The sequence below is a fragment of the Apteryx mantelli genome, chromosome 6 (assembly GCF_036417845.1).
Source record: "Apteryx mantelli isolate bAptMan1 chromosome 6, bAptMan1.hap1, whole genome shotgun sequence".
Lineage (NCBI taxonomy): Eukaryota > Metazoa > Chordata > Aves > Apterygiformes > Apterygidae > Apteryx > Apteryx mantelli.
In genome coordinates, this window is record NC_089983.1 from 23,913,113 (window position 1) to 23,935,309 (window position 22,197).

The window sequence follows — 22,197 nt, forward strand, 5'->3', positions numbered from 1 at the left end:
AGAAAGTTTCAGCCTGAAAAGTTGCAATACCAGGCCTTACAGTTCAAGTAGAGGGAACTTCTCTAGTCCTCCATTTCAGAAAGTAAGACTAGAAGAGCATGTGTTAGCAAAGCAATGATTAGAAATTATGTAGCACATTTGTGTCTGAGAAGCTTTAAGGCTTCTATATGGATTTAGAGTTTGGCAAGGGATGATGTTGTTCTGAATCCCACCAAAAGTTATGAAGTTGTAAATCTTTTAAAATTACTGCTTGCATTTATTTTGTGAGTGTGTCTTATGCCTTGATGGCTAAATCCCATGAATGTACTTTTACTGTCCTTTGCTTATGAAAGGGAGAGAGTGTTATTCTGAGGAGTGCTGTGGTGTCTGATGCTAAAAGTACGGGCTTATTTCCATGCCCTTTTCTGGCTGCTGCTGCTGACTGTGAGCAGGTCGCTCTTCCAGAGGTTGCTGCCCTCTTGGAACTATCTGCTCAGCCAATTTTGCAAGCACCTTGTTACCTGTTTCATTTAAAATGAGCTGGATAGGTCTTCGCGGCGATGTGCTGGGAGTGAGGAAATGTTTTCCCATTTGGTACTTCAGCAGAAGTACCTTTGAATATTTGGCTTTGCAATTAACTGTTATTTCAGCAGAGTTCTTGTTTGTAGGACACAGACTCAAACCTTTTCGTTAAAAGAATAATAGACACTGTTAGTTTAAAATACTTTCTATAGAAAGCTATATGTAAAGTCTGTCCCTGTAGAGGCTTTTTGTGCACTATAATTATTAGATCACTCATTCAGAAAAGAAATTAGCTATGTTTAGATGCTTTCCTGCTTGGACATGTGTCAAGTGATTTTTAGTTGTATTCTCAAGTCTGCACCAATTTGCAAGTGACCTCATGAAAACTAACATTCCTTTGCTTTTCTTACCAAGCTGCAAATGACTATTTTATCATTTGGAGGATTTTTGAGGTTTTTTTATATGTTCATAAAACCTTTTCAGAGGTACTGAAGTTTAAACAAGTGTTTGTATTATGAAATATGCTTCCGTGCTACTGCAAAATTGTGATTTGGGATATCTATTAATATGCATGAACATTAAAAATGAAAGCTATTTCTGATAGAGCATACTTAACATTTATAAGAGTTTTTTAAGAAAAAAACTATGTAGTATTTCTTTAATATGGTTGAAATTCAGAGTCGCTGTGATATGACACTTGTCCATGAATTTTACTTTATTTCTAAGTGTTTTTCTTCTTTTAGTGAAAAATGTAAAGCTAGAGGATTTACTGTGATAGTGGATGGCAGAAAATCTCAATGGAACGTGGTAAAGACGGTTGTGTTAATGCTACAGGTAAATCTGTTTTTATACATTCGTAGTTGACAGATTAGTTTTTATAGATGCAAACCCAATTAGCTGCATTACTGTAACAGCAGTAATTTCTTTATTGATAAATAGACAATTTATGGTTTTTAAAATCACAAAATCAAATTTGTTCTGTAACGAAGTTTTAGGCAGGAAGAAACAATCTGAAAAGGGGATAATATACTTAAGTGGGGGACAAATTCATTACATGCTCAGAACACAGTGTTGTAAACCTTTTTCTAAAACAAAGGGTATGAAACCTTTTTAGTTTAAAAATCCAGAAGTCTGCTGTTGGCATCATCAGTCTGGGTAACCGTGAATGGTAGAAAGATCTGTAGAGAAAAGTCCTACAAAGCAGGAAAAAAAGGTGCCAATTACTGGTGTAAAAATTTCATAATTTATTGTTTTACTTCCTCAGAACTGTGGGCTTATTATAAAGTCATCTGATTTCTGCAGAACAATATAGCTTATTCTGTGGACTCAAAGGTGAAACTGTAAGATACAGTATGTGAATAGGTTAGAGAACTGTCATGTGTTTTGGATTACTGCCTTACTAACTTCACAGATGATGATTGAGGAAAAAGTGATCTGTTTATCAGAGTGATTTTCCTCTCAGACTTAGCTGAAGCCTCAGAAAGTGTCAAACATGAATAATTTGATTTTATTGTCCTACTGGACAAAATTTGTGCTCATAGGTTCTTTGATCTGTTTCAAGGTGTCTTTCATCTACTTTTGACTAAGATGCTATTTCTACAAATAGAGAGATCGTAATTCAGTCCATTAGCTTGCACTTATGGCTTTAACTGAGCCTTCACTTCAGCTAATACCCAATTGTGACATTTAGTATGAACTTCAAGCTAGTGGGGAAGGTGGCTGTTTGCCCATGCTCAGATTTCACTGGCTTCCTGTCATCATGGCCAGTGTGAAGTCTGCAGAAACATAAGTCGCACATCTGTAAACTTAATTTGAGAAGGAAGAAATAAAGAGTATTTTGATGTGTAAACCACTTGTTTGTGCGGACCATTTGTTTTCTCTCTGCTTGGATGCATAGTTCACGAAAGGTTCACAAACATAGTGGTTGGTCATCAGAGAGGCACTTCTGTGTTAAAAATATGGTGTGCTTTTATATAACTTCTGCATTAAAATGGAGTAAAATTGAAATAGGTCCTTTTTTCCTTTTAGTTATGATTGCTGAGTTGTATACTTTTTTTTGAATTATATTTTTAGAAATAGAACAAAATACTGGAAGTCACATGCACAGTGTCATCTTGATCTCAGTACTATGAGTACTGAGATCATCAGTAGATGATATTAATGTGTTAGGCTGAAGAAAAATTTTCCCAATAATACCTTCATTAATATACTTGAATGTTAATGTTGGCCTTTCATTGTATTCTGAGCAATATGTACTAGAGAGATATAGGATATGATCTTGATTCAAGATTTAATAATAAAGTATACATGTCTTTTCTGACTTTGTCAATGTTTTGAATTCTTTCCATTTTCAAATACTGTTTTTCATAAAGCTTATACTTTTCTTAAAAGGTTTCTTAAGATTCTATATATATATATAGCAGAGGACACAGGCAGAAAGTTTTGTTGTCTTTAATTTTTTTTTTTTTAAATGAGGTACCATAAATAAAATTCAGTCAGGCCAATAATAAATGTTCTTCTGTACTGATGGACCCTGAACTACCTGTGGTTAGACCACAAAATTGGGAGCAGAGAGGCCAGATTTTCTTTTTAGTTCTGACAATAACTTGTTATGGGATTTAGTGCACTCTACTTCAAAATAGGATGGCACCAACAAGCGTCTTAGATGCAGTAGATTTTGTTTAAAATATATCTGTAAATTTTAAATTCTTGAATAGAGGGTGACATAAATGAAATTCGGACTTTAATCTTGAGTGTTTTACTTTTTTTTAAATTATTTGTTTTACAGAACGTTGTTCCAGCTGAGGTATCACTTGTTTGTGTAGTAAAGCCAGATGAATTTTGGGACAAGAAGGTTACACATTTCTGTTTTTGGAAAGAGAAAGATAGACTTGGCTTCGAGGTATGTAGAACTTTGGTCTACCTCAGTCAGAAATACTGTTTCTAGAATACTAGAAATTGGATGAAAATGAATCTTTTTTTGAAAGTAGTCACATTCTGGATTGCTTTGTGGATATCCTTAAGAAACTACTGTGGCCTTCCCCTCCCCCCCCCCCCCCAGTGAAAAAAACATTAAATGAAGTAGGTCTTGAATTCGAGATCTGCTTTAATTCTTTGCCCAGTGAGAAGATAAAACTGTTTGATAAACCTGGTCATGTTTTGCTCAAGAGATTGTTTTACAGGGTTTAGTGTGAATCTTGTAAATGATTCTTCAGTAGTAGATTGCAGAGTTGCATATTGCATGGTGTCACTAAATCTGTAGTAACTGTTTAGAAGAACATCTTGCTGCTGTTGCATGCATCTCCTTCTCATGTTTGACATTAGAAAACTCGAGGGACCTGTAAGCTTGGTTACTAAAGATATGCTGATAGTGCACTTACCTTGTGAGGCAGAATTGGTCCAAGAGTTGCACACTATCATTAACAGTTCCATTCTTTTATCTTTTTGGAAGGTTAATGGAATGTAGGTTGTTTTTAATTTTCCCTATATTTAGAAAATTATTCATCACATGATCGATCTTTCCAACTGTTTTTGGAGCTGATCTTGTTTGAACTAAAACTGGTTTCCTGTGCTCACCACATACTAAAAGGTCTAGTTGTTTTATACAGCAAAACACCATTGAGCATATTTTTTTTGTGAAAGGGTTTGGATGGAAGTATTTTGCAGCCCTCTCAATTGCTAGGTAATTCCTACTGATGTTAAGATTATAACATTCTTAAATACTCCTGTAGAAAAAGTTAATTCAGGGAAAATGAGGATGGGAAGGTGGCAGCTAAAGGGTTATATAACTATCTACTAAATAATATAAATCCAGAGATTCTATTATTCAGGTATAACATTGTTAATTCACATTAATTTTGTCCTATTACATTTTTTATCAGCCTTTACCAAGAATAGGTGGCTTAATTTTGGAAACATACTTCCTGCATGTGAAAGCGCTCTGAAGGAGCGTGGGGGCGAGGGAAACGTCTATTTTCCAATCAGCTGGCCAAGCCTATTTTTTTTGAAACTTTATTAGTTTCCTTTTATTACATTACTTTTTTTTTTTTAAGTCAGCTTTACATTGTAATGAGTAAGCAAGTCCTGTAGCTTTACCTTCAGGCTGTTTTTGTCTGCATTTTCTCTTTGAGTAGCTTCTTAAAGACAGATTTGAAAAGTAGCTGAAGTTCAGCAGAGCAATCCAAAGAATCCCTGAATAGTCATTTGTGTTTGAAAGCCTACAGCCAGTTAAATGTTTCCTAATAAAGATACTTAAGTGCTTGAAATTTTGCTACTGCATGTGGTCCCAAATATGACCATCTTGTGACTTAAATTACAGTTAGTCTCTCTTGGGCTTCACAGAGTGTCTGTCCCTTCACCTAAACCTGTTGTGGGGTCTGATAAGGAAGTGCAGTCAAGGCGTGTTCGTCTGTGGCAACATCTTGGAGTTCAGCATGTAGCAGCTCAGTCATGGCTGCTGTGATTACGAGAGGAAAGAGAGAGGGGTATGGTGCCCACCTTTTATGTGCTAGCCTGTTGGTTGGTGCACCTCCAAGCTGAGCATTAAAAAAGAGAGACCGAACCAATCATCTGTACTCAAAAACATGATTTAAGAGCTTGTGTTCAGAAAGTGACTTAAGTTTGCAGTGTTCAGTTTCGCGTAGATGCCTTCAGGACTTTAGGTACTGAAGTTCGGGGACTAGCAGCAATAAAGATGGACCTCTTTCTTTAGCAGTTCCTACTGTGTAATTTTAGGCTGTCTTTCTGCACCTGTGAATGTTGTTCTCAGACAAGTTCGGGAAGCCTTTGATGTTGTGATCTAAAAGAATTTTTCTCATGCCTTTTGTAAACCAGCATGGTTGTAAGCATGGTCTTGCTAGTTTTGAAACTAATCTTTTCGAAGATTTTTTTTTTTTACATTTTTCTTTAATATGACTCAGCTAGAATGTATTTCTAGGCGAATAGGTGGAATGCCTACAGAAAACATGAAATGATAATGAAGCAAGGATAGTTTTACATGGTTACAATAACACAGGGTTTTTTGTCTGACTTTAAGGGTTGATTCTCAGTCATTCCTGGTATTTCTGTAATGAAATTTATTACGCATAATATTTTTGTGAGGACAGTTCTGTGCTGATGAGGATAGCGTTGTTGGTATAAACCATTGGAACCGTGTAATTACATTTTTTGCTTTCAAAACTTTTTTTTTAACTGAACTGTGAACATTTGTTTCTGGTCTTAAAATATTAAGAGAACTGTAGATCAAACTTTCAGAGTTCTGCAGTTTTAGAAATGGGGAAAACATTTAAGTATTAAAGACAGATTTCATGCAGATGTAGAGCAAAATGTGTCAACTTCTCTGTTCAAAAAAAAAGTCAGTGATGAATTGTTTTACAAGAAAAAAATCACAACATTGAAACACAACAGCTGCATACTGGTCTGGAGGAAAACTGTTTTTTTTTTTTTTTTTTTCCTTAGTGACTCCTTGTATTTTGGCTTGATGCATGGACAGGTCAAAGGTTTGTATGGATAAAGGATAAATAATAAGTAGTTGCCGAATTCTCACTTTGGTTGATAGTTCTTTGCTCTTGAGTTTTCCTCGCTAGTCTAGAAGTGCTGACTGGCAGCTTGTGTTGAATCAGAGTGAGACTGCTGTCTTGCATGGGGTATCCATCAGCTTTGGGGCAGTTGTCCTCCAGCTGAGGGTGGATAATGAGCAGCTGTTGGTATAGTGTTGCCACAGCTGTTTCTGAAGAGACTGTGACTGTGTTCTAGTTTTCTCAGTTTCTCAGTTTTTTATTCCTGTGCAATAAAATCCCATTTTCTTAAGTGTCATTCTTCACTAAAAGACAGGGAAAGCTCAGAGAATAGTAGGAAAAAATTGTGTGCTTTCCCAGATGACAAAGAATGACCCTTAGTAACAGGTAAGCTTTTGTTCTTCTGTTACAATCCGTTTAACTCTGTTAATCTGTTATTTGGTTGTGTTTAGGAAAACTGGCTCAGTAAAAATGGCCCACTGTCTCTGTGCTCCCAGTAATCTTTGTTTTAGAGATAGTCATATGCTTTACTGTCTTTTTTTCCTGTTCCTGATATGACTGCAGAGCCCTGATAAGGCTATGGAAGCCTCTAACTTATGCACACACTTACAGCTGCGTAATTATATATTACTGACAGTAAAAACAAAAACCACAACTTGTGTTTCAGATCACAGGGTATATTTGCATAACTGTTAGTCAGGAAAATCAAGATCACTTTTGCACCAGTGAATAAATATGATGTAAAATTTTGAATGAAAGCATGGAATCTTTTCTGTTACTTCAAAGTATAATCTCATTTTATTTCAAATAATTGCTATGCAACTGTGGTTTCCAATCTCTTCCCTATTTCCTGCTACCTGATCTGTTTTTAATATCTTGCTTAATACTGCTATACAAAGCCATCACTCACAATACCTTCCTTTCTGTTCCAAAGCAGAGATTCTCTGCCTCAGAGTGAGGTGTGGTGGTGATGACCTGGAGAGCATTGAAAATGAATGTGGGAGCTGAGATTAAAAGGCTGCTGGGTGGATAAGTATAAACAGGTGGTCTGACTCAGCTGAGCAGAAAAGTGCACATCCTTAGTCTTGGTTGGTAATAGTGTTGGGTTTGGACACTCCTCAGTAAATTCTCCTTTACCTTCCAGCAGAGCTTTCCGCCCCAAAACATGTGTTGTTCACTGAAGCAGTTTTTTCAGGTCTTGTCCCCATTGATATAAGTGTGCTTCATAGCAGGAGAGAGTTGTTTCAATAATTGCTCAAGGTGTGTCACTCAGCTGGAATGTTGTGTATGTTACACTGTGTAATACTTAAGTAATAATTAATATTGCTAATGGTTTTAAACGAATGAAGAATAGGATGCTAATATAAAAATTTCTAACTGCATTTTGGTAGTTTGAGAGGTGGTGCTTTTGGCTTTTTTATTAATGTACTACACACACAGTGGTATGAAGCAAACCACTCTCTTTTTCAGTAGCCATTGCGTCTTGTGTTTGATTGTGAGCTTTTCACTCAAGATAACTAGAATAACTGGAGGAAAATGGGTACTATAGAAGTTGCAGAACTGGTAAATGTCTTTGTGCTTTGCTATTCGCACACAATGCACAACTGCCCCCAGGCTGAGTAGGGGGGGCTTTTGTTTTTGCTTTGGAGGGGGAGGGTTTGCATATCACATCCATTTAGCTCCAATGGGAGCTAAAATTGTGTCTGACCTTGGTTCAGATGTTGGATTAGTCCTTTGAAAATCAGTTTGCTTTGAAAGGGGAGGGAAAAAGTGTGGTTGCTATTCTTATCCTTATAGAAATCATGGAGCAAAATTTAAAAGTTCATTTAGGATTGGGACATAGGAAATCATGATCTAGGTGGTAAACACATGGAAAACTTAGACTGCTGGGGACCAGTTGAAAAATCAGACCTTAGAGTATATGGTAAAAGGATCTTGATAGTCCTGAAGTCCAAAGTCTGAGTAGTTTTAAATGTTTCATGCTTACATTGTAGCAGCTAACACTGTTAAGTTTTTAGTAACAGTGTCAAACTTATGATCAGAGGTCAGCAGAATCTGCACTGGAAAATCTCAAGTTAAGTGTCTAATGCCAACCATGTTCAATGTACAAATGAATACTGAAAACCAAAAAATAATCACATTTTTGTCTGAAGATTCCTGCATATCTGTTTATGGTCTGTATATTTGCATATCAGAATTGTTCTGAAAGAAATAACAGGTAGCTGATTTCTTTTTTCATCCCATGCACGAGAAAAATAGCTAATAAGCTTTTGTCTTTTGTTTAAAGCAAGTATAGGAACTGCTTAAGAAAACTTAAAGGGTCAAATCCAGTGTGATTAGACCCCAGCTTTTCATATCAGTCCCCAATTCAAGCAAATTTCTTTAAGTTGGAGTGGTAGATACCTAAGTAGGTACTTATCTTCTCAAGACTTTATTCTGAAGGTGATTAAACACCTGCTAACATGGTTATAGCATTCACTAATGTTCCGGGGGGGGGGGGAACACCCCAAACATTTTAAGTGTGCTTTTTGTTGCCTTTAAAAATTCCATGTGGTCCAGAACTTTCTACTATGTTACAAGTTTTTTTTAAACTGTTCTTAGATGTTGAAATTAAATGTTACTACATGTATCTATATATCTTAGCTCTCGGTATTTTCCTTAAAATTAAACATGGCACAGTATCCCCATTTTATCTTTAAAGAATAATGCCAGTAAGCAGAATGTTGCTCTGCAGAATGTTGCTCAACAGGATGAAAAATGGCTAACATTTTATAGGAAGACTTTAGTTTCTGTATCAGATATTCCAGTTCATTGTCTTAATACTGGCACCAATATTTGCAGCTTCATGAACTAAACTGTGTTGTGAAAGTAATGTTTTTCCCCTCAGATTTTCAGATTGCTTTGTGTATTTTTTTATCTTCAAAATGACACATTTACTTAAATATATTTTTCTAATATGCTAGATTTCTGTGTGATACTGGCCAGATAAATGCTTAACTTGTCTTTTTCAGTCTTGTGTTAAAGCAGATTTTCACTGTATAAGTTAGTGTTCCATTATTAACAAACATCACTTTACCCTACTCAATGTTTTATCAAAATAAAAAATCGTTTCAAAAATGGGTTGAAATAATATTTTTTTAATCAAACAGGATTTTGTTCTGCTCAAGAAAGCCTTTTCATCTTTAAAATTGTGTGGCACCAAATGACTGTCAGACTAGATGTATGGGCAGCTATGTCTGGTGCAAGTACCATACTTATTCTTGAAAAATCACCAGGAGAATAATTGAGTACCTATTTCAGTTTTTCCAGCAGCTGGTTTTTCTGAGTAATAAGCACAACTAATTTTCAAAAAACAAATGCCACAGGTGAATCTGCTTATGCTTTAGAAACCAATTAGAATCATGTTTGATGAGAAAAGTTGCTGCTTTTTGTTTAAAGCCTGCATCCAATGTAGTGTGAAAAATGAAAAAAGTTATTTGGTTTGGATTTCTCTACAGACTGAGCAAAGGTATGCTCACAAAATCTCTGCCTTGTTTACTGAAGCCTTTCCCATATTTTTGGTGGGTTTTGTTTTTTTGTGATGGGGGGGCGCTTTTGGAAAAAGGTATTTTGGGTGTGAGGGGTTTTTTGTTTTGTTTTTGCTTTGTGTGTAACAGATCATCAAGAATCCACTGGTATTACTTAGAAAAAATTTGCAACATTGAGCCCAAAGGTCTTCATCCAAATTTAGTATGTTATGGCCATCAACCAGGCTATGAGATGAGAAGAGCTATTTGGGCTTTCTAGTGATTCTTAGTAAAGTTTTGGGGAAACAAACTCCTGCTTATACTTATTTGCATGAAATGTGTCCAAAATTACCAGTCAGTGAACAGATAGACTATGATCAGCTTATAGAGTGCATTATTAATGTTCTCCTAAAATAAAATTGTATATTTTAAGAATAAGTTCTTATTTTCCAATAATTAAATGAAGGAAAGTAAATATTTTGATGTAACAGTTCATTAAAAGTAGTAAACGAGCAGTGGTGTTCTGTTCATATTGAATATAAATACCTTAATATACTCTTGGAGTAGCTACACTTTGTAGTCAGTTACAGTGCAACATAACAAATTGGAACAGCTAATTTAAACATTATTATACATATTTAATATCATATCCATAATCTTGTCATTAGTTGCATTTCTATATCACTTTTATCTAACACTGAACAGCTACTACTGTGTTTAATATATCCATTCTGTTGTTCATGGACTTTTTTTTTTTTTTCCATGCTAAAGATGTATCTGATTTTATGACTAGCATCACTCTGGTACCACAGCATCATGAGGGTTATTTACAATAAGTGAGAAAATGCCACACATCAGTAATGCACATTTAGCACACTTAAAATTCTTCGTAGTTGAGCACTTCAGAATTCTTCATTAAGAATTCTGAACTCGGTCATGCTTTTTGTTGATGGATATTTTGTTGCTTGAAGTGCAAAAACAAAAACCAGACTAACAAGCGGTATTCAGTATAGGTATGTGTATTCAGTGTTCTCCATTTTCTTAAATGATTTTGTCAGGATTAGCTTTTTTCTGCTCTGTGAAGTTCAGTGTGGTTTTAGATTTACAGGTGTTGTATTAAAATGTCTGTTAATAATAAATTAGAATATTTCTTTTTTCTAAGAGAAGAGACTATTCTTTTAAATTCTTTTAAACTAAATCTGATTTTTAGAAGGCTTTTTTTACTCCTGGGATGAAAAATATGGATTTTTCAGAACAGTACTTCTGTAGCTATTTCCCAAAATACATTTTTGCTCTGATAATAGATGTAGAATATCATAGTCCAAGTTGTTTAGATAATTTAGGATTCTTAATTTATTCCAGCATTAGAATATGGTATCTCATAGATGGCAAACTATGAAGATTAATGCAGATGCTTACTCCACTCAGAAGAACATATACTCTGATTTCACTTGTTTTAATTTTTTTTTCCTCAAGCGATATCTGTTCTTTGGATCTTAACTGCTCGTTTTTAGACTCAGTAGTGTGGCTGCTTTTGATTTTATAGCCTTAATAAGAGAAAAAAAAAATTCTTGTAACTGAGATTTTACACCAGCCTGTTTTCTGATAGTTCCTAATTTTGATTCTATATGTGACATTTACATTAAATTGCTTTGTTTGCGGTCTCCCCCCCCTCGCCCCCCAAAAAAACCCAAAAAACTCAGATGGACATGTTTAACATTTTGGGGTTCCTTTCAGTATGTCTTGTTGAATATCCAGGCATGAATATTGGCATCTGCATCTATGTGATTTCAAACAGTCAATGATATGAGGATCAACTGCAAAAAAAGAGCAAATGAAGTAGAGAAGTCAGCTTTGTACAAACACTGCTAGAGCTGTTGTATTATTAAAAATCAACATTAATAGCACTGTTGACTTGGTCAGAATCATGCTGCTAAAAAAAATAACCATAGTCCTACTTCAGAGAAATATGTGAATTTTGCAATTGCAATACAACGCTTTTTCTAATGCATGCTACATCTTGTTATGTTTTTTTCAGCTCTGAAAAAGGTTGTTTTGATTTTATTCAAAAAATATGCCTTTTTTGTGGGCTGTTTCTATTTTTATAATTGCAGATAGCCTCCATTTATACCTGTGCCTTATCCGGGATTATTGAAAGCTGGTCAGGCAGTAGAAAGCCATCACAGGGAATGGTGCCCTCTTCACAGAGGGAAGAGGAATTAATGATGTTCTCTGTGGTCAGTAGGCTAGTGCAGGTTGGTAATGATAATTGTAGAGGGAAAGATGGCAAGTAATTAAAGTATGCTGACAACAAAGTATTGAACTCTTGAGGATTCTGAGGAGCCCGTGTGACCAAGTGCTTTGTGAAGCATGAAGGACAGTAGTGTGGTGGAATGTGAAATTTAAGTGCAAACAAACTGGAACAGTGTAAATGACAAAGGAGAAATTTTTACAGAACGTGAGAATCTGACATTCATTTTCACAGCAGATCAAAGACAGTTCCTGTGATTGGATTTTGAAAAGTTTTAGGAATCTGTGATAGGAAAAGTTGGCATGCTGGAAATACTTAAAGAAGTAGAATTCACATCTTTTGGAGGCAGAAATGTTTTACTTACTCACTCTGCAACATTGCACCTACTGTTTTTCAGCTTTTTTTCTTGGCTCCCAGGCTGTCGTCTTATGGACTATTTATCTGTAGTAGCTGATTAAAACAGTATTTCAGAAGCTTCAGAGAGGCAGGTTTTTGTTTTTGGAGGTGGTTTTTGTTTTTGGGGGTGGTTTGTGGGGGTTTTGGGTTTTTTCCTAATATGTTTTCCAGTTCTGCTCCAAGATAAATCTTGAATTCTGGTTACAGCTTCCTGTAACCAGAATTTTTGCTTTGCAGGAAAATTTCTTTGCTGGTTTGTTTTCTTTAATCTCTCCCTGCTACAAGTTTGTAAAGTGCCCTTCCTCTTCCCTGCAAAGTAAAATAGTGGTCTCAATGTGGCCCATCCTTTTCTTCATTTTTTTTAAACCAGTATTTCAATGATGTAAAGTAGCTGCCCTAATTACTTTAGTACACAACATCAACATATCTTGATTGAGTAAATTAATTTTCTCCTTTTTCATGAACACGTAGAATGTAAAGGGAATGTAAAAATGACCTGAAAATATAAGTATGTGTCTAAAGAAGAAAGAATAAAAAATCTTTTTATCTTCTTGGACCTAGCGTCATCTGAGGTTTGGGCTGCTTACCAGCATTACTTAAAGAAACTACAAACTAATTCAATTTATGGCAGCTACGCATGCAGTTGTATGGGATGAGAATGGAGGATAATCTCCTATATTGGCTGAATGTTGGTGGAAGACATTCACGTACTAGTACTCATTAAATATTAGGTCATTTTGGAACTATTCTAAATTCTGTAGTAGTAAAAATTGAAAAATTATAGAATAGTTCAGGTTGGCAGGGACCTTGGGAGGTCTGTAGTCCAACCTCCTGCTCAAAGCAAGATCATCTGAGAGATCAGACCATGTTACTCAGGACTTTATTCAGTCAGGTCTTGAAAAACTTCCAAGGGTGGAGACTGCACAACCTCTGCTTTCAGTTGCTAAAGATGACCAACAGCTGTTGGCCTGAGTAGCTTTTGATCTGCTCAGAAACACAGTATTTCATCAATGATTTGGTATATCAAATGGGTTTAGTGTTCTAAGCTAGTCAGAACTGCCCTGCAGTAGTGGAAGACAAACACTGAAGTAACTTAAGGAGAAACCCAGTAGGTTTATGATGGGGTTTCTATCTTGCAGTGTCTTCAGTAACATGGAACTTGACTAGAAGATTCTTCTCAGGAATGTCCCCTGCAAGAATGTGCATGGTTTGATGGATTCTCAAAATTCCCTTCACAGTTATTTTTTTCTGGCCATATAGTGCCAATATATCTGCTTTCACAGACAGATTTTCCATGAGTTATTCCAGTGGTAGCATGTCTTGTATCAAAGCAACCTGCGCTGCCAACTTTTGTCTTCGATTTATATGGATGAGGCTCAGCCAGGAGGCTCTAGAATGCAGAAATTAAGCGGAGAGTTTTGTCTTCTGACTGGCAGTGGACCTCTTTTTTTCTTTATTTCCTGAAGCGGTTGGTGCTCTTCAGAATGGTCTTTTGCGTGAATGACTCAGGCTTTTGAGCATACTCAGATTTGAATTTGACTGCTCATGGGAGAAATATGACTGACCCAGCTCTTGCTGGGCTTATTTGCACAGCAGATGCAGGCACTCAACTTGTGTGGCATAAACTTAGCACTGGAACTGGAAGTACTGCAGGACAGTGACATGAACACTTCTTTTAACTGCTTGGTTGCAGAATACCATGCTGCAAGAGTCACTAAAAACAGATCATGTGAAGAATCACTTAATGAAGAAACATCAGTTACCATCAAGAGAATAGATATCTAAGAAAAATGTCTAAACAGACAAGGTGATACAGGTAATGCTCTTACAGGATTGATACGGAACCTACATCCCGTGCTCAAAATTATGCATCTGTTTTAAACCCAGATTAATTGCAACTATCTGTACTTCACTTAAACATTTAGGCAGTAAGAGCGTCACCTTCTCTGTATCAAATAAAAGATCTTCTGCTTGGTACCTCTGGACACACTTTGTACAACCTGTCAGGTGCTTAAGGAAAAACATGAGCATTAACTAGAACAGTACCTAAAATTTCTTATATTGTTGCAGGTTATTTTAGTATCTGCTAACAAGCTGACTCGATATATAGAACCATGCCAACTAACAGAAGATTTTGGAGGAACTCTCACCTATGATCACATGGATTGGTTGAATAAGAGGCTGGTAGGTTTTCTTTGTTTCTTTCAAATGTCTCATTCCTTGAACCATGAATTTTTTTTTGTGTAGTAACTGATATATGTAAAGAATCTGTCGTATGTATAGTAAGGAAATGTACAGTTTAAATGCATAAATAGCCTCATCATGATAACTAACACTGTTTTTGCTCAAGGAGTGATAAAGCTAACATAATCAATTTGTGGAAGCAACAAGTTTCTTAATGAAGCTCTTATGTAGAACCTCTTTGTAGAAGAGCCTGGGCATAGGGTAGAGTGGCTGCAAAGGGAGATTGTGTTTGGCTACTGATAGGAGAAATTGAAGACAGTAAGGGAAAACTTGGACTCTGCAGGTCTGTAAGGCTTTCTCTTAGGCCTGGGTTCCTGTGTATTGACAGCTGGGTTTTAAGCTGCCCTAATGCTAAAACCTCTGGCAGTACAGTTTTCCATGTGGATGCAGTGTACATGTAGAAGCAAATACACCCCTAAATCATTAACAGTGACAAATTATTTGATCAATTGTTAGTGCACATAGCACTCCAGAACATTTTAAATCTGTTCCTCGTTGTTATTTATTTTGTAGTTACTTAAATTGAATTTTCAAAACAATATAAAATCTTGAGTGAAACTATTTCCCCTTCCCATGCAATATGTTCTTAAAATGTATATTCCTACCTGTGATCCCTAGGTGGGATCCTGGATGTGGGACTCCACAGCGAGTCCCAACCCCAACTGTCAAAAGTCTTCAAACATACTCTGCAGCCAATCTCACAGCAGTACTTCCCCCCTCAAGTAATTTGAGGGTTTATACACTGTGTACCTTGTTTTATTTCTGCTGAATCTCAGCAGCCATATGTGCTCAGACCTTAGGACAGAGAGAGGGTTATCTGCTGTGAGCTTTTTTCTACTAGACTTTGACTGATCTGTACGTGTGCCAGGACTAGGACAAGTGAGATTTTCAACTTCAGGCAAAGAAGAAACAGTCTGGACAAATAAGGAGAAGAAAAGAAAATCTGTGTAGATAGAATTTTAGGCGGAAGGCCTGGGCTTTTAATATCATGAGTCTGCTTATACAGAAAACCTTGTTCACTCCCTCATTTTTCTTAATTTGAAAATTGGCCAACTTTCTGCTAATATCTTCATAAACCTTCCTTCTTGGATAGGATATACAAATTTGGCTTCTACCCACTTCTTCCTACATTCAGAAAATTCATAAGTACAGTACTTCCATCCTAGCTGAGACTTCTGCTTTGTGTTTGTTTCTGGCTCCAACTAAAAATCTTTGTCATGTCTCTTCAGTTACGTAGCACTAGCCTCATTTAACCTATTTTATATGTTAACAAAGAACCTTCTTCAAAGGCTTTTATGAAGTTGGAGGGTAAATATGTCCATAATGACTTACAATTTTAAAGAAATCTCAAAATTCAGTTGTCCTCCATTATATGCTTTAATTTATATATAATTTGCTTTTTAAAAATTAAAACATGCCTTTTATTTAGGTATTTGAAAAATTCACAAAAGAATCGACGTCGTTACTAGATGAGCTTGCTCTAATTAACAATGGAAGTGATAAAGGGACTCAACAAGAGAAAGAGAGGTATTTGATTAATTTTTTGAAATAAACATAATTCAGTATAAATTTTGGGGGTAAATCAAAACAATATTGAACAAGTATGATATGCCTTTAATATTTTGTGAAACATGTAAAGAAATCTTAACGGCTTATAATGTGAACAACAAAATTCATCAGTGTCTTTGTGTACAGATACTCATTTGGCTATTGACTACATACAGTTGCACTTCTGATACAAGTTGAAAAAGCCAGGCTTTCCTGGCTAATTCTTTTTACTGTTATTTAGAATCAAGGATGAATTTACTCTGGGTGCTAAACTTTCTAATAAGCATTTGTGTAAGTGTGCTCCAAAACAATCTAAAGAACTGTGTGTGGTTTTTTTTTTTTTAAATGAGTGTGTTACAATATGTGTCAAAACAATGTAAGGGACAAGCTGGTGTTCTTGATTATTTCCTAAGACTTTGATAAAAGATAGGTCTTTTTATAGATTTGCAAGGAACCCATGTATTTAAGGTATTGGGTTGAGATGCAGGAGATTAAGTTTCAGTTTTAGGCTTTGTTGGAAACTCCTTACATGACAGTGTGCAAGTCGCTGAGACTTTGATCTTGTGCTGTTATCCTGGCAGGTCACAGTCCAAGAGCAAAGCTTGTAACAGTGATAGCACTGTTGTTGAGTTCTGTTAACTATGAATACTGCTGTTTTTCACTTTATCTGCACTTTTTTTGTCTTGTTATATATAATGTGTTCTCTGGAGGAGCGTAGGGGGAGGAAAGGCATGAAGAAAAGAGGCATACAGACTCTTAACAGCTCTTTAGTGCTACCATAATACAGATGATTAATAATATGATTAATAATATGTTTATTTGTTCTAAGATCAATAGATTTGAACTTTCTTCCATCAGTTGATCCTGAGACGGTACTCCAGACAGGTACAGTAAGTTGCAAAATGATCTTTTTGGTCGATAAAGTAACATAAATTGTTTCGAAACTTCAAGTGAAGGCACTGAAGATAAATAACTATCTTAACTAATTTCACAGTCTAATAACCTTATCAATTAATGTCATCTTTGCTGAGTTTAAAAAAAAGTTAACGAGTAAATGGGAGCCATCCTGATAACATTTTTACAGAATTACCATAATTAATAGGTTTAATTTGAGAATGTATTGCTTCTAGATGATGACAATATGTCAGCATTGTAGAATGAACTCCACTCAGTAGCCACCAAATGGTTGCAATACAGACAATGTTTTCCCACACAATTTTGATAGTTTGTATCAGCCTAGTTCTGAGCAGACCAGTTGTAAAAGTAAAGCATACAGTCTTCTGGCTCTTTGGTGCTTAGACTCTCCCTTGAGCATTAAACAATTTGAGGTTTTTTGATATAAATGTCTTTCAGGCAGGTTTATTTTTCATGGTATAGTGCCACCATTGATTTGGACTAGAAATTTGCTAACAGATTTGTGCCTTTGTGGAGTAGGAAGTAATGTATAATATTAACATGGTGGTCAGGGTCTCTAAGGAGTGCTTAGGATCATTATCTTATAGCCTTGTACAAACTAACATGTGAATCACGTATATTAATTGCTACAGAGAACTGCTGGCTTTATATGCACTCTGCATAAAAGCTTTAGCTTATTTAAATCTGGGAGAATATTGTTGAAGTTGGAAATTGAAATAATATTGAAGTTCCTTCCTGCAGCCTTTAAGGTTCTTATATGTAAAGTGTCCACTGACGCTGTCGATAGATTTTAGAGTCTAACTGTGTGTTCTCCTCTAATGGTAAGATTTTTGGACAAAACAACAGTTTTAACTTTGAGTAAGTAAGTGGCTCCCAAAAATGTTAGTTTATACACATTGTTTATTTTCTTAATTATCACACAATGAAAATTCTTTAGGGCTGTTGAGTTTAAGAACTTTCATTAAGTGTCTCTTAGGAACTCCCATCAACCTTTCACTTTGTCAGACCCACTGTATTGACATTTGAGAAGTCAAAGATTAAATTGTCCCCGGTTAAACTTTCCTATCCTTTAATGTAAAATACAAACAAACAAAGGCAAAATAAGGAAAAGTTGTAAATTTTTTTTCCTCCCTGTTCTAGGATTTTAAATAGAAGGCTTCTGTCTTCCACAGTTAAGTTCTGTTTCTTTCACAAGCTCCAAATCCACATGTAAAGTGTATTTGTTACAATTTCACAAGAACCTAATATTAAAAAAAAAATAAAATTATTTACTGTGAAAATGTAAATTCTTTACTGCTGAAACAATACAATAAAAATTGAAAATTATCCCAGTAGAACTTATGACTTGAAGAAACTTCTGGGAGCCTGTGTTTGCCCTGCAATTATCTATCTGTGCCTAGTAGTATTATATAAGATGAAATCAAAGATTTTTATTTCCACAGTATGTCCCAAGACATACTCATTTCACAATAATATATGCTGAGTAATTTAAAGTTTCTTGCTGCAATCTCAAAAGCTCTTGGCATTTTGATTGTCTAGATAAAGCAATTGAATTCAGAGTCTGTTTTTCTGCATCTTCCTTGAGCTGTGATAATTACTGTTTTAGTGGTAAATCTTTTTAGTGAACTGTTGCATTACTGTTTTAAGAGCTGCATAACTAACTGATTGCAGCCTTTCATTTTTACGCTGGCAGTTCTTTAGTGACTAATACACTGTTTTATTTGCTAACTAGTTTTTGGGGCTTTTGGGTGACAAATAGATGACTTCCTGGAAGGATGGTGTTTACATCCTGAAAACTTTACCATAATTTGTCAATAGCTTGTATTCTTTGGACAGTTGAAACAGAGGACTGAATCACACCATGCTACTTTTGCATGTATGAAAGTTGTTACACTGCAGAGAGTCTGCACGCAGATGTGGTACTTAAGAACACAAAAAAAGAGGTAGGGAAAGTGAGAAAATAATTTTGGTAAAAAATATTTTGGATTCAACACCACAGTTTCTGCGAATGTTTTGTACTTGCCATAAAATTTTGTAAGCTAATAGAAAAGTGATATGCTTAATTAATCTAAATTTTCCATTTAATCTAAGAGTAGATTTCTTTGTTAATCAATATTATTGTCAGTGTGAGTACTGAAGACTTGGTACCTTTTTTCTGTGTCTAAAATATACCAGATGATTTCTGCCTTATTTTGACTGATACAACCCCACAGACTGGACAGTGTTCTGCCTGTTGTTAATGAAATGATATCATTAAATGTGCCCAATGCATAAAAAATCATTAGCTGCAAGAATGTACCAGCAGGTGGTCTAAAAGCAATTTTGCCTACTAGATGTTTTTGTGATTTGATTTTTTGGGGGGGGGGGGGGATCTAAATTAACCATGTTGCTGTACGTATCCTTAAAGGTCACGAGTTACTATCTGAGTTGCAACAGCGTCGATTCAATGGTTCAGATGGAGGGGTGTCCTGGTCTCCAATGGATGATGAGCTACTTGCTCAGCCGCAGGTCATGAAGCTCCTAGACTCACTCCGAGAGCAATATACCCGCTACCAGGAAGTTTGTAGGCAACGTAGCAAGCGAACACAACTAGAGGAGATTCAGCAGAAAGTGATGCAGGTAAGCGCAAAGTTTTTCTTGATACTGTGAGATGGAAGTTTGAGTTCATGCCCCAGGCTGTGATTTCCTACAAAACTAAGAATCGGAGATGAAGATCTTCATTCCAGTCTTAATGATCCCTTTCACTCCTCAGACTGACATGCTGGTTTGACTTGGTGCTTTATGTTGTGGCTACATGCAGTGACTTTCCAAAGTCTCCATGTTCTGATACGTAGAGATAGTTAGCATACAGAATTCAGATGGAGTTGCTCTCCTATCTGCACAGTGTTTCTGAAGAACCGTCACATTGTCCCTTTGCTGCATACTGTGTACTGTGACAACTACTCTTACACTGTCAGCGGGTCAAATGCCTGGCCTGTTAGCAAAGAAAGGAACACTCACAGGAGAGACACATTTGACTGTAGTTTAGCTTGTGAGTTGGAAAACTTCCCCTGCTCATGTTAAGTTCATGTTACTGAAAATAAGTCATCACTTATTCCTTTTTGTCTAACACTTGATGCTTTAATGAAGTTAGTGATTAAACTCTCTATCTTTGGATTTCAAGGCTACCCTGACAAGAATGATTACAAAACTTTCTAATCAATTGTGTGTTAAAGGTCATAATGAATTGCTTTGGTCCTTTGGATATAGGCATGTAATTGGCACTTTCAACGTTTTCACAGGCATAGTCTCAGTAGAAATAATCGAGGAAATGGAATTAAGTTATTTCTCTGGTGTTTATTACTTGAAATTAGATTTATATGTTTTTAAGCTTCTGTAATAGTTTGAATATGCAGAAAATGGAACGCATATTGCTCTTAACCTTTAAGCATTGACATTTCTAATGTGTGGGGAAGGAATCAAGTAATTATACTTCATAGCATTTCAGGTATGAGTAAATATAAAAACTAATCAATCTTGTTATTTCTAGCAATAAAAATATAAATGTACTGAAATACCATTTTTCACTTGTGTAGTCATTCATATTTTTAAAAAAAGGGAGGGGATGCAAATGTCATCTTTTGATATTTTCAGCTGAAAACAAAAATATGTAAAAGATGAAAGCAATACTGCATAGAACACATTAGCATGGCAGTGGTTATAATCAGGTGATGAGTTGGTTTTTTTTCATGTGGTAAAGTTATTTAGTTTGAACAAGATGTACTGATTGAAATGTTTATAACAGTTTGGCAAACAGCCATCGTTAATGCATTTGAATAGACTTGTTTACTGGGGCATCAGCCCGATTTTGCAATATTTGTGTTAGAAATAGTTATCGGTTTGCTCTGTCTACACTACAGATGCTGCATAGTAAGTCAGCTAAGTCTCAGCACATAGGAGGAGTGTGCTTAGCTATTTTAGTGAGTTGATCAGTTTTATAAAGTACATTTTAAAGATCTCTAAATAGCATGCAAATTTGTGAAAAACATACTAAAATCTAAAAATTGATTTAGTTTCCAGTTGGTTTGTGGGAGAAAATTGGGCTAACAGAAGAATAAGAAGATAGTGATGCACTGGAGGAAACTGATTGAGACAAAGTGCTCTGAAACTTACTTTGCTAAACCGAACAGAAGTTGCAGGATAACATGCTCTAACAGTATTAAGTTGGAATGAGTTTGTACATACAACACACGCCCTTGTATTGCTGATTGATTTTAATGATTTGATTTCCTGTCATCTTTCATTACAATTCTATTCCTATTTCATTCTTTTTATTACTTTTCATATTGCTTACCACTTCTGGTTGGCTTTTATTTGTGTTTCTTTCATTTTCATTATGTGCTGCTTCAGCTTACTGTGAACTGCTTAGTTCTTACTCCCCTCTCAAAACATTCATGCATGACCATCCCTTTTGCCTTCAATATCCTATCCCCCCTTCCAAACCACCACTCTTTTTCTTATTCCATAATTTTATTTCCCTTCCCTTTCTCCCTCATTCTGCAGTGTAAAGATGGCAATGATTTCCAGATGTATTCTGATGAGCAGTTTTACTAAGCAGACTGCTAGTAGACAGTTCTGTATATTATGATAAATTTTAGCTTTGTCCTCATGCAGAATTGTTAATTATTACTTTTCTAATCAATTTACAAAAATATATGCCTAGCCTTGTAGTTGTCACTAGTCACTGACCATTTAAAGGAGCTATTTTATGAAAATAATATTGCTTCCTCCTCAGTGTCTCTTAATGACTTAATGATTCTCTCTCCTCAGATCAATTATTTGTTGTGTTGGCCACAAGGGTGGCCACATGCTGAACTAAGTAGTTCAGGAGGCAATACAGTAGTAGCTGAAAACTTGAAATGGAGCAGTGGCCTTGGTTGGAGAGGGGGCTGCTAAGCAGTAGTCTTGCACACTGTTTCAGGCTTTCACCAGAACCATGATTTCCATATGTGAGTTTTCCAGGCCACACTGAGGTTACAGGGGGACATCTTAGTGCCTTCACTTCTAGGTCATATTTAACAAGAGATGGCTGTGCACAGATGGTGAGTGCAACAGGGAGCTTGTCTTAAAACAAAAAGACTCTAGAGCAGTGGAGTCCTGATTTGACAATTGAAGGCCCCTAGAAATGATATATAAGTAAATAAAACCTAGGATGTTTTTGGAAGTGTGTGCTCTGAAATAGAGCTTCATTTAAAAAGTATGACACAGACAAGGATGACTAAAAGTTGGAGTGAATTGAGCGAACTTCCTGTAATGATCATGGTCATTCATGATTGCTGTT

The 22,197-nt window shown here is 35.8% G+C and overlaps 1 protein-coding gene across 1 annotated transcript in view; it reads left to right on the forward strand.

Moving 5' to 3' along the window:
* The window catches only part of SESTD1 (SEC14 and spectrin domain containing 1), a 65,359-nt gene that overhangs the window by 22,769 nt on the left and 20,393 nt on the right, over nucleotides 1-22,197 (forward strand). Inside the window, exons 6-11 of the mRNA XM_067298991.1 lie at nucleotides 1,245-1,335; nucleotides 3,290-3,403; nucleotides 14,241-14,354; nucleotides 15,844-15,941; nucleotides 16,792-16,847; nucleotides 19,285-19,496. Of these exons, the coding sequence (XP_067155092.1) occupies nucleotides 1,245-1,335; nucleotides 3,290-3,403; nucleotides 14,241-14,354; nucleotides 15,844-15,941; nucleotides 16,792-16,847; nucleotides 19,285-19,496 (685 nt within the window). The remainder of the gene's footprint in view (nucleotides 1-1,244; nucleotides 1,336-3,289; nucleotides 3,404-14,240; nucleotides 14,355-15,843; nucleotides 15,942-16,791; nucleotides 16,848-19,284; nucleotides 19,497-22,197) is intronic.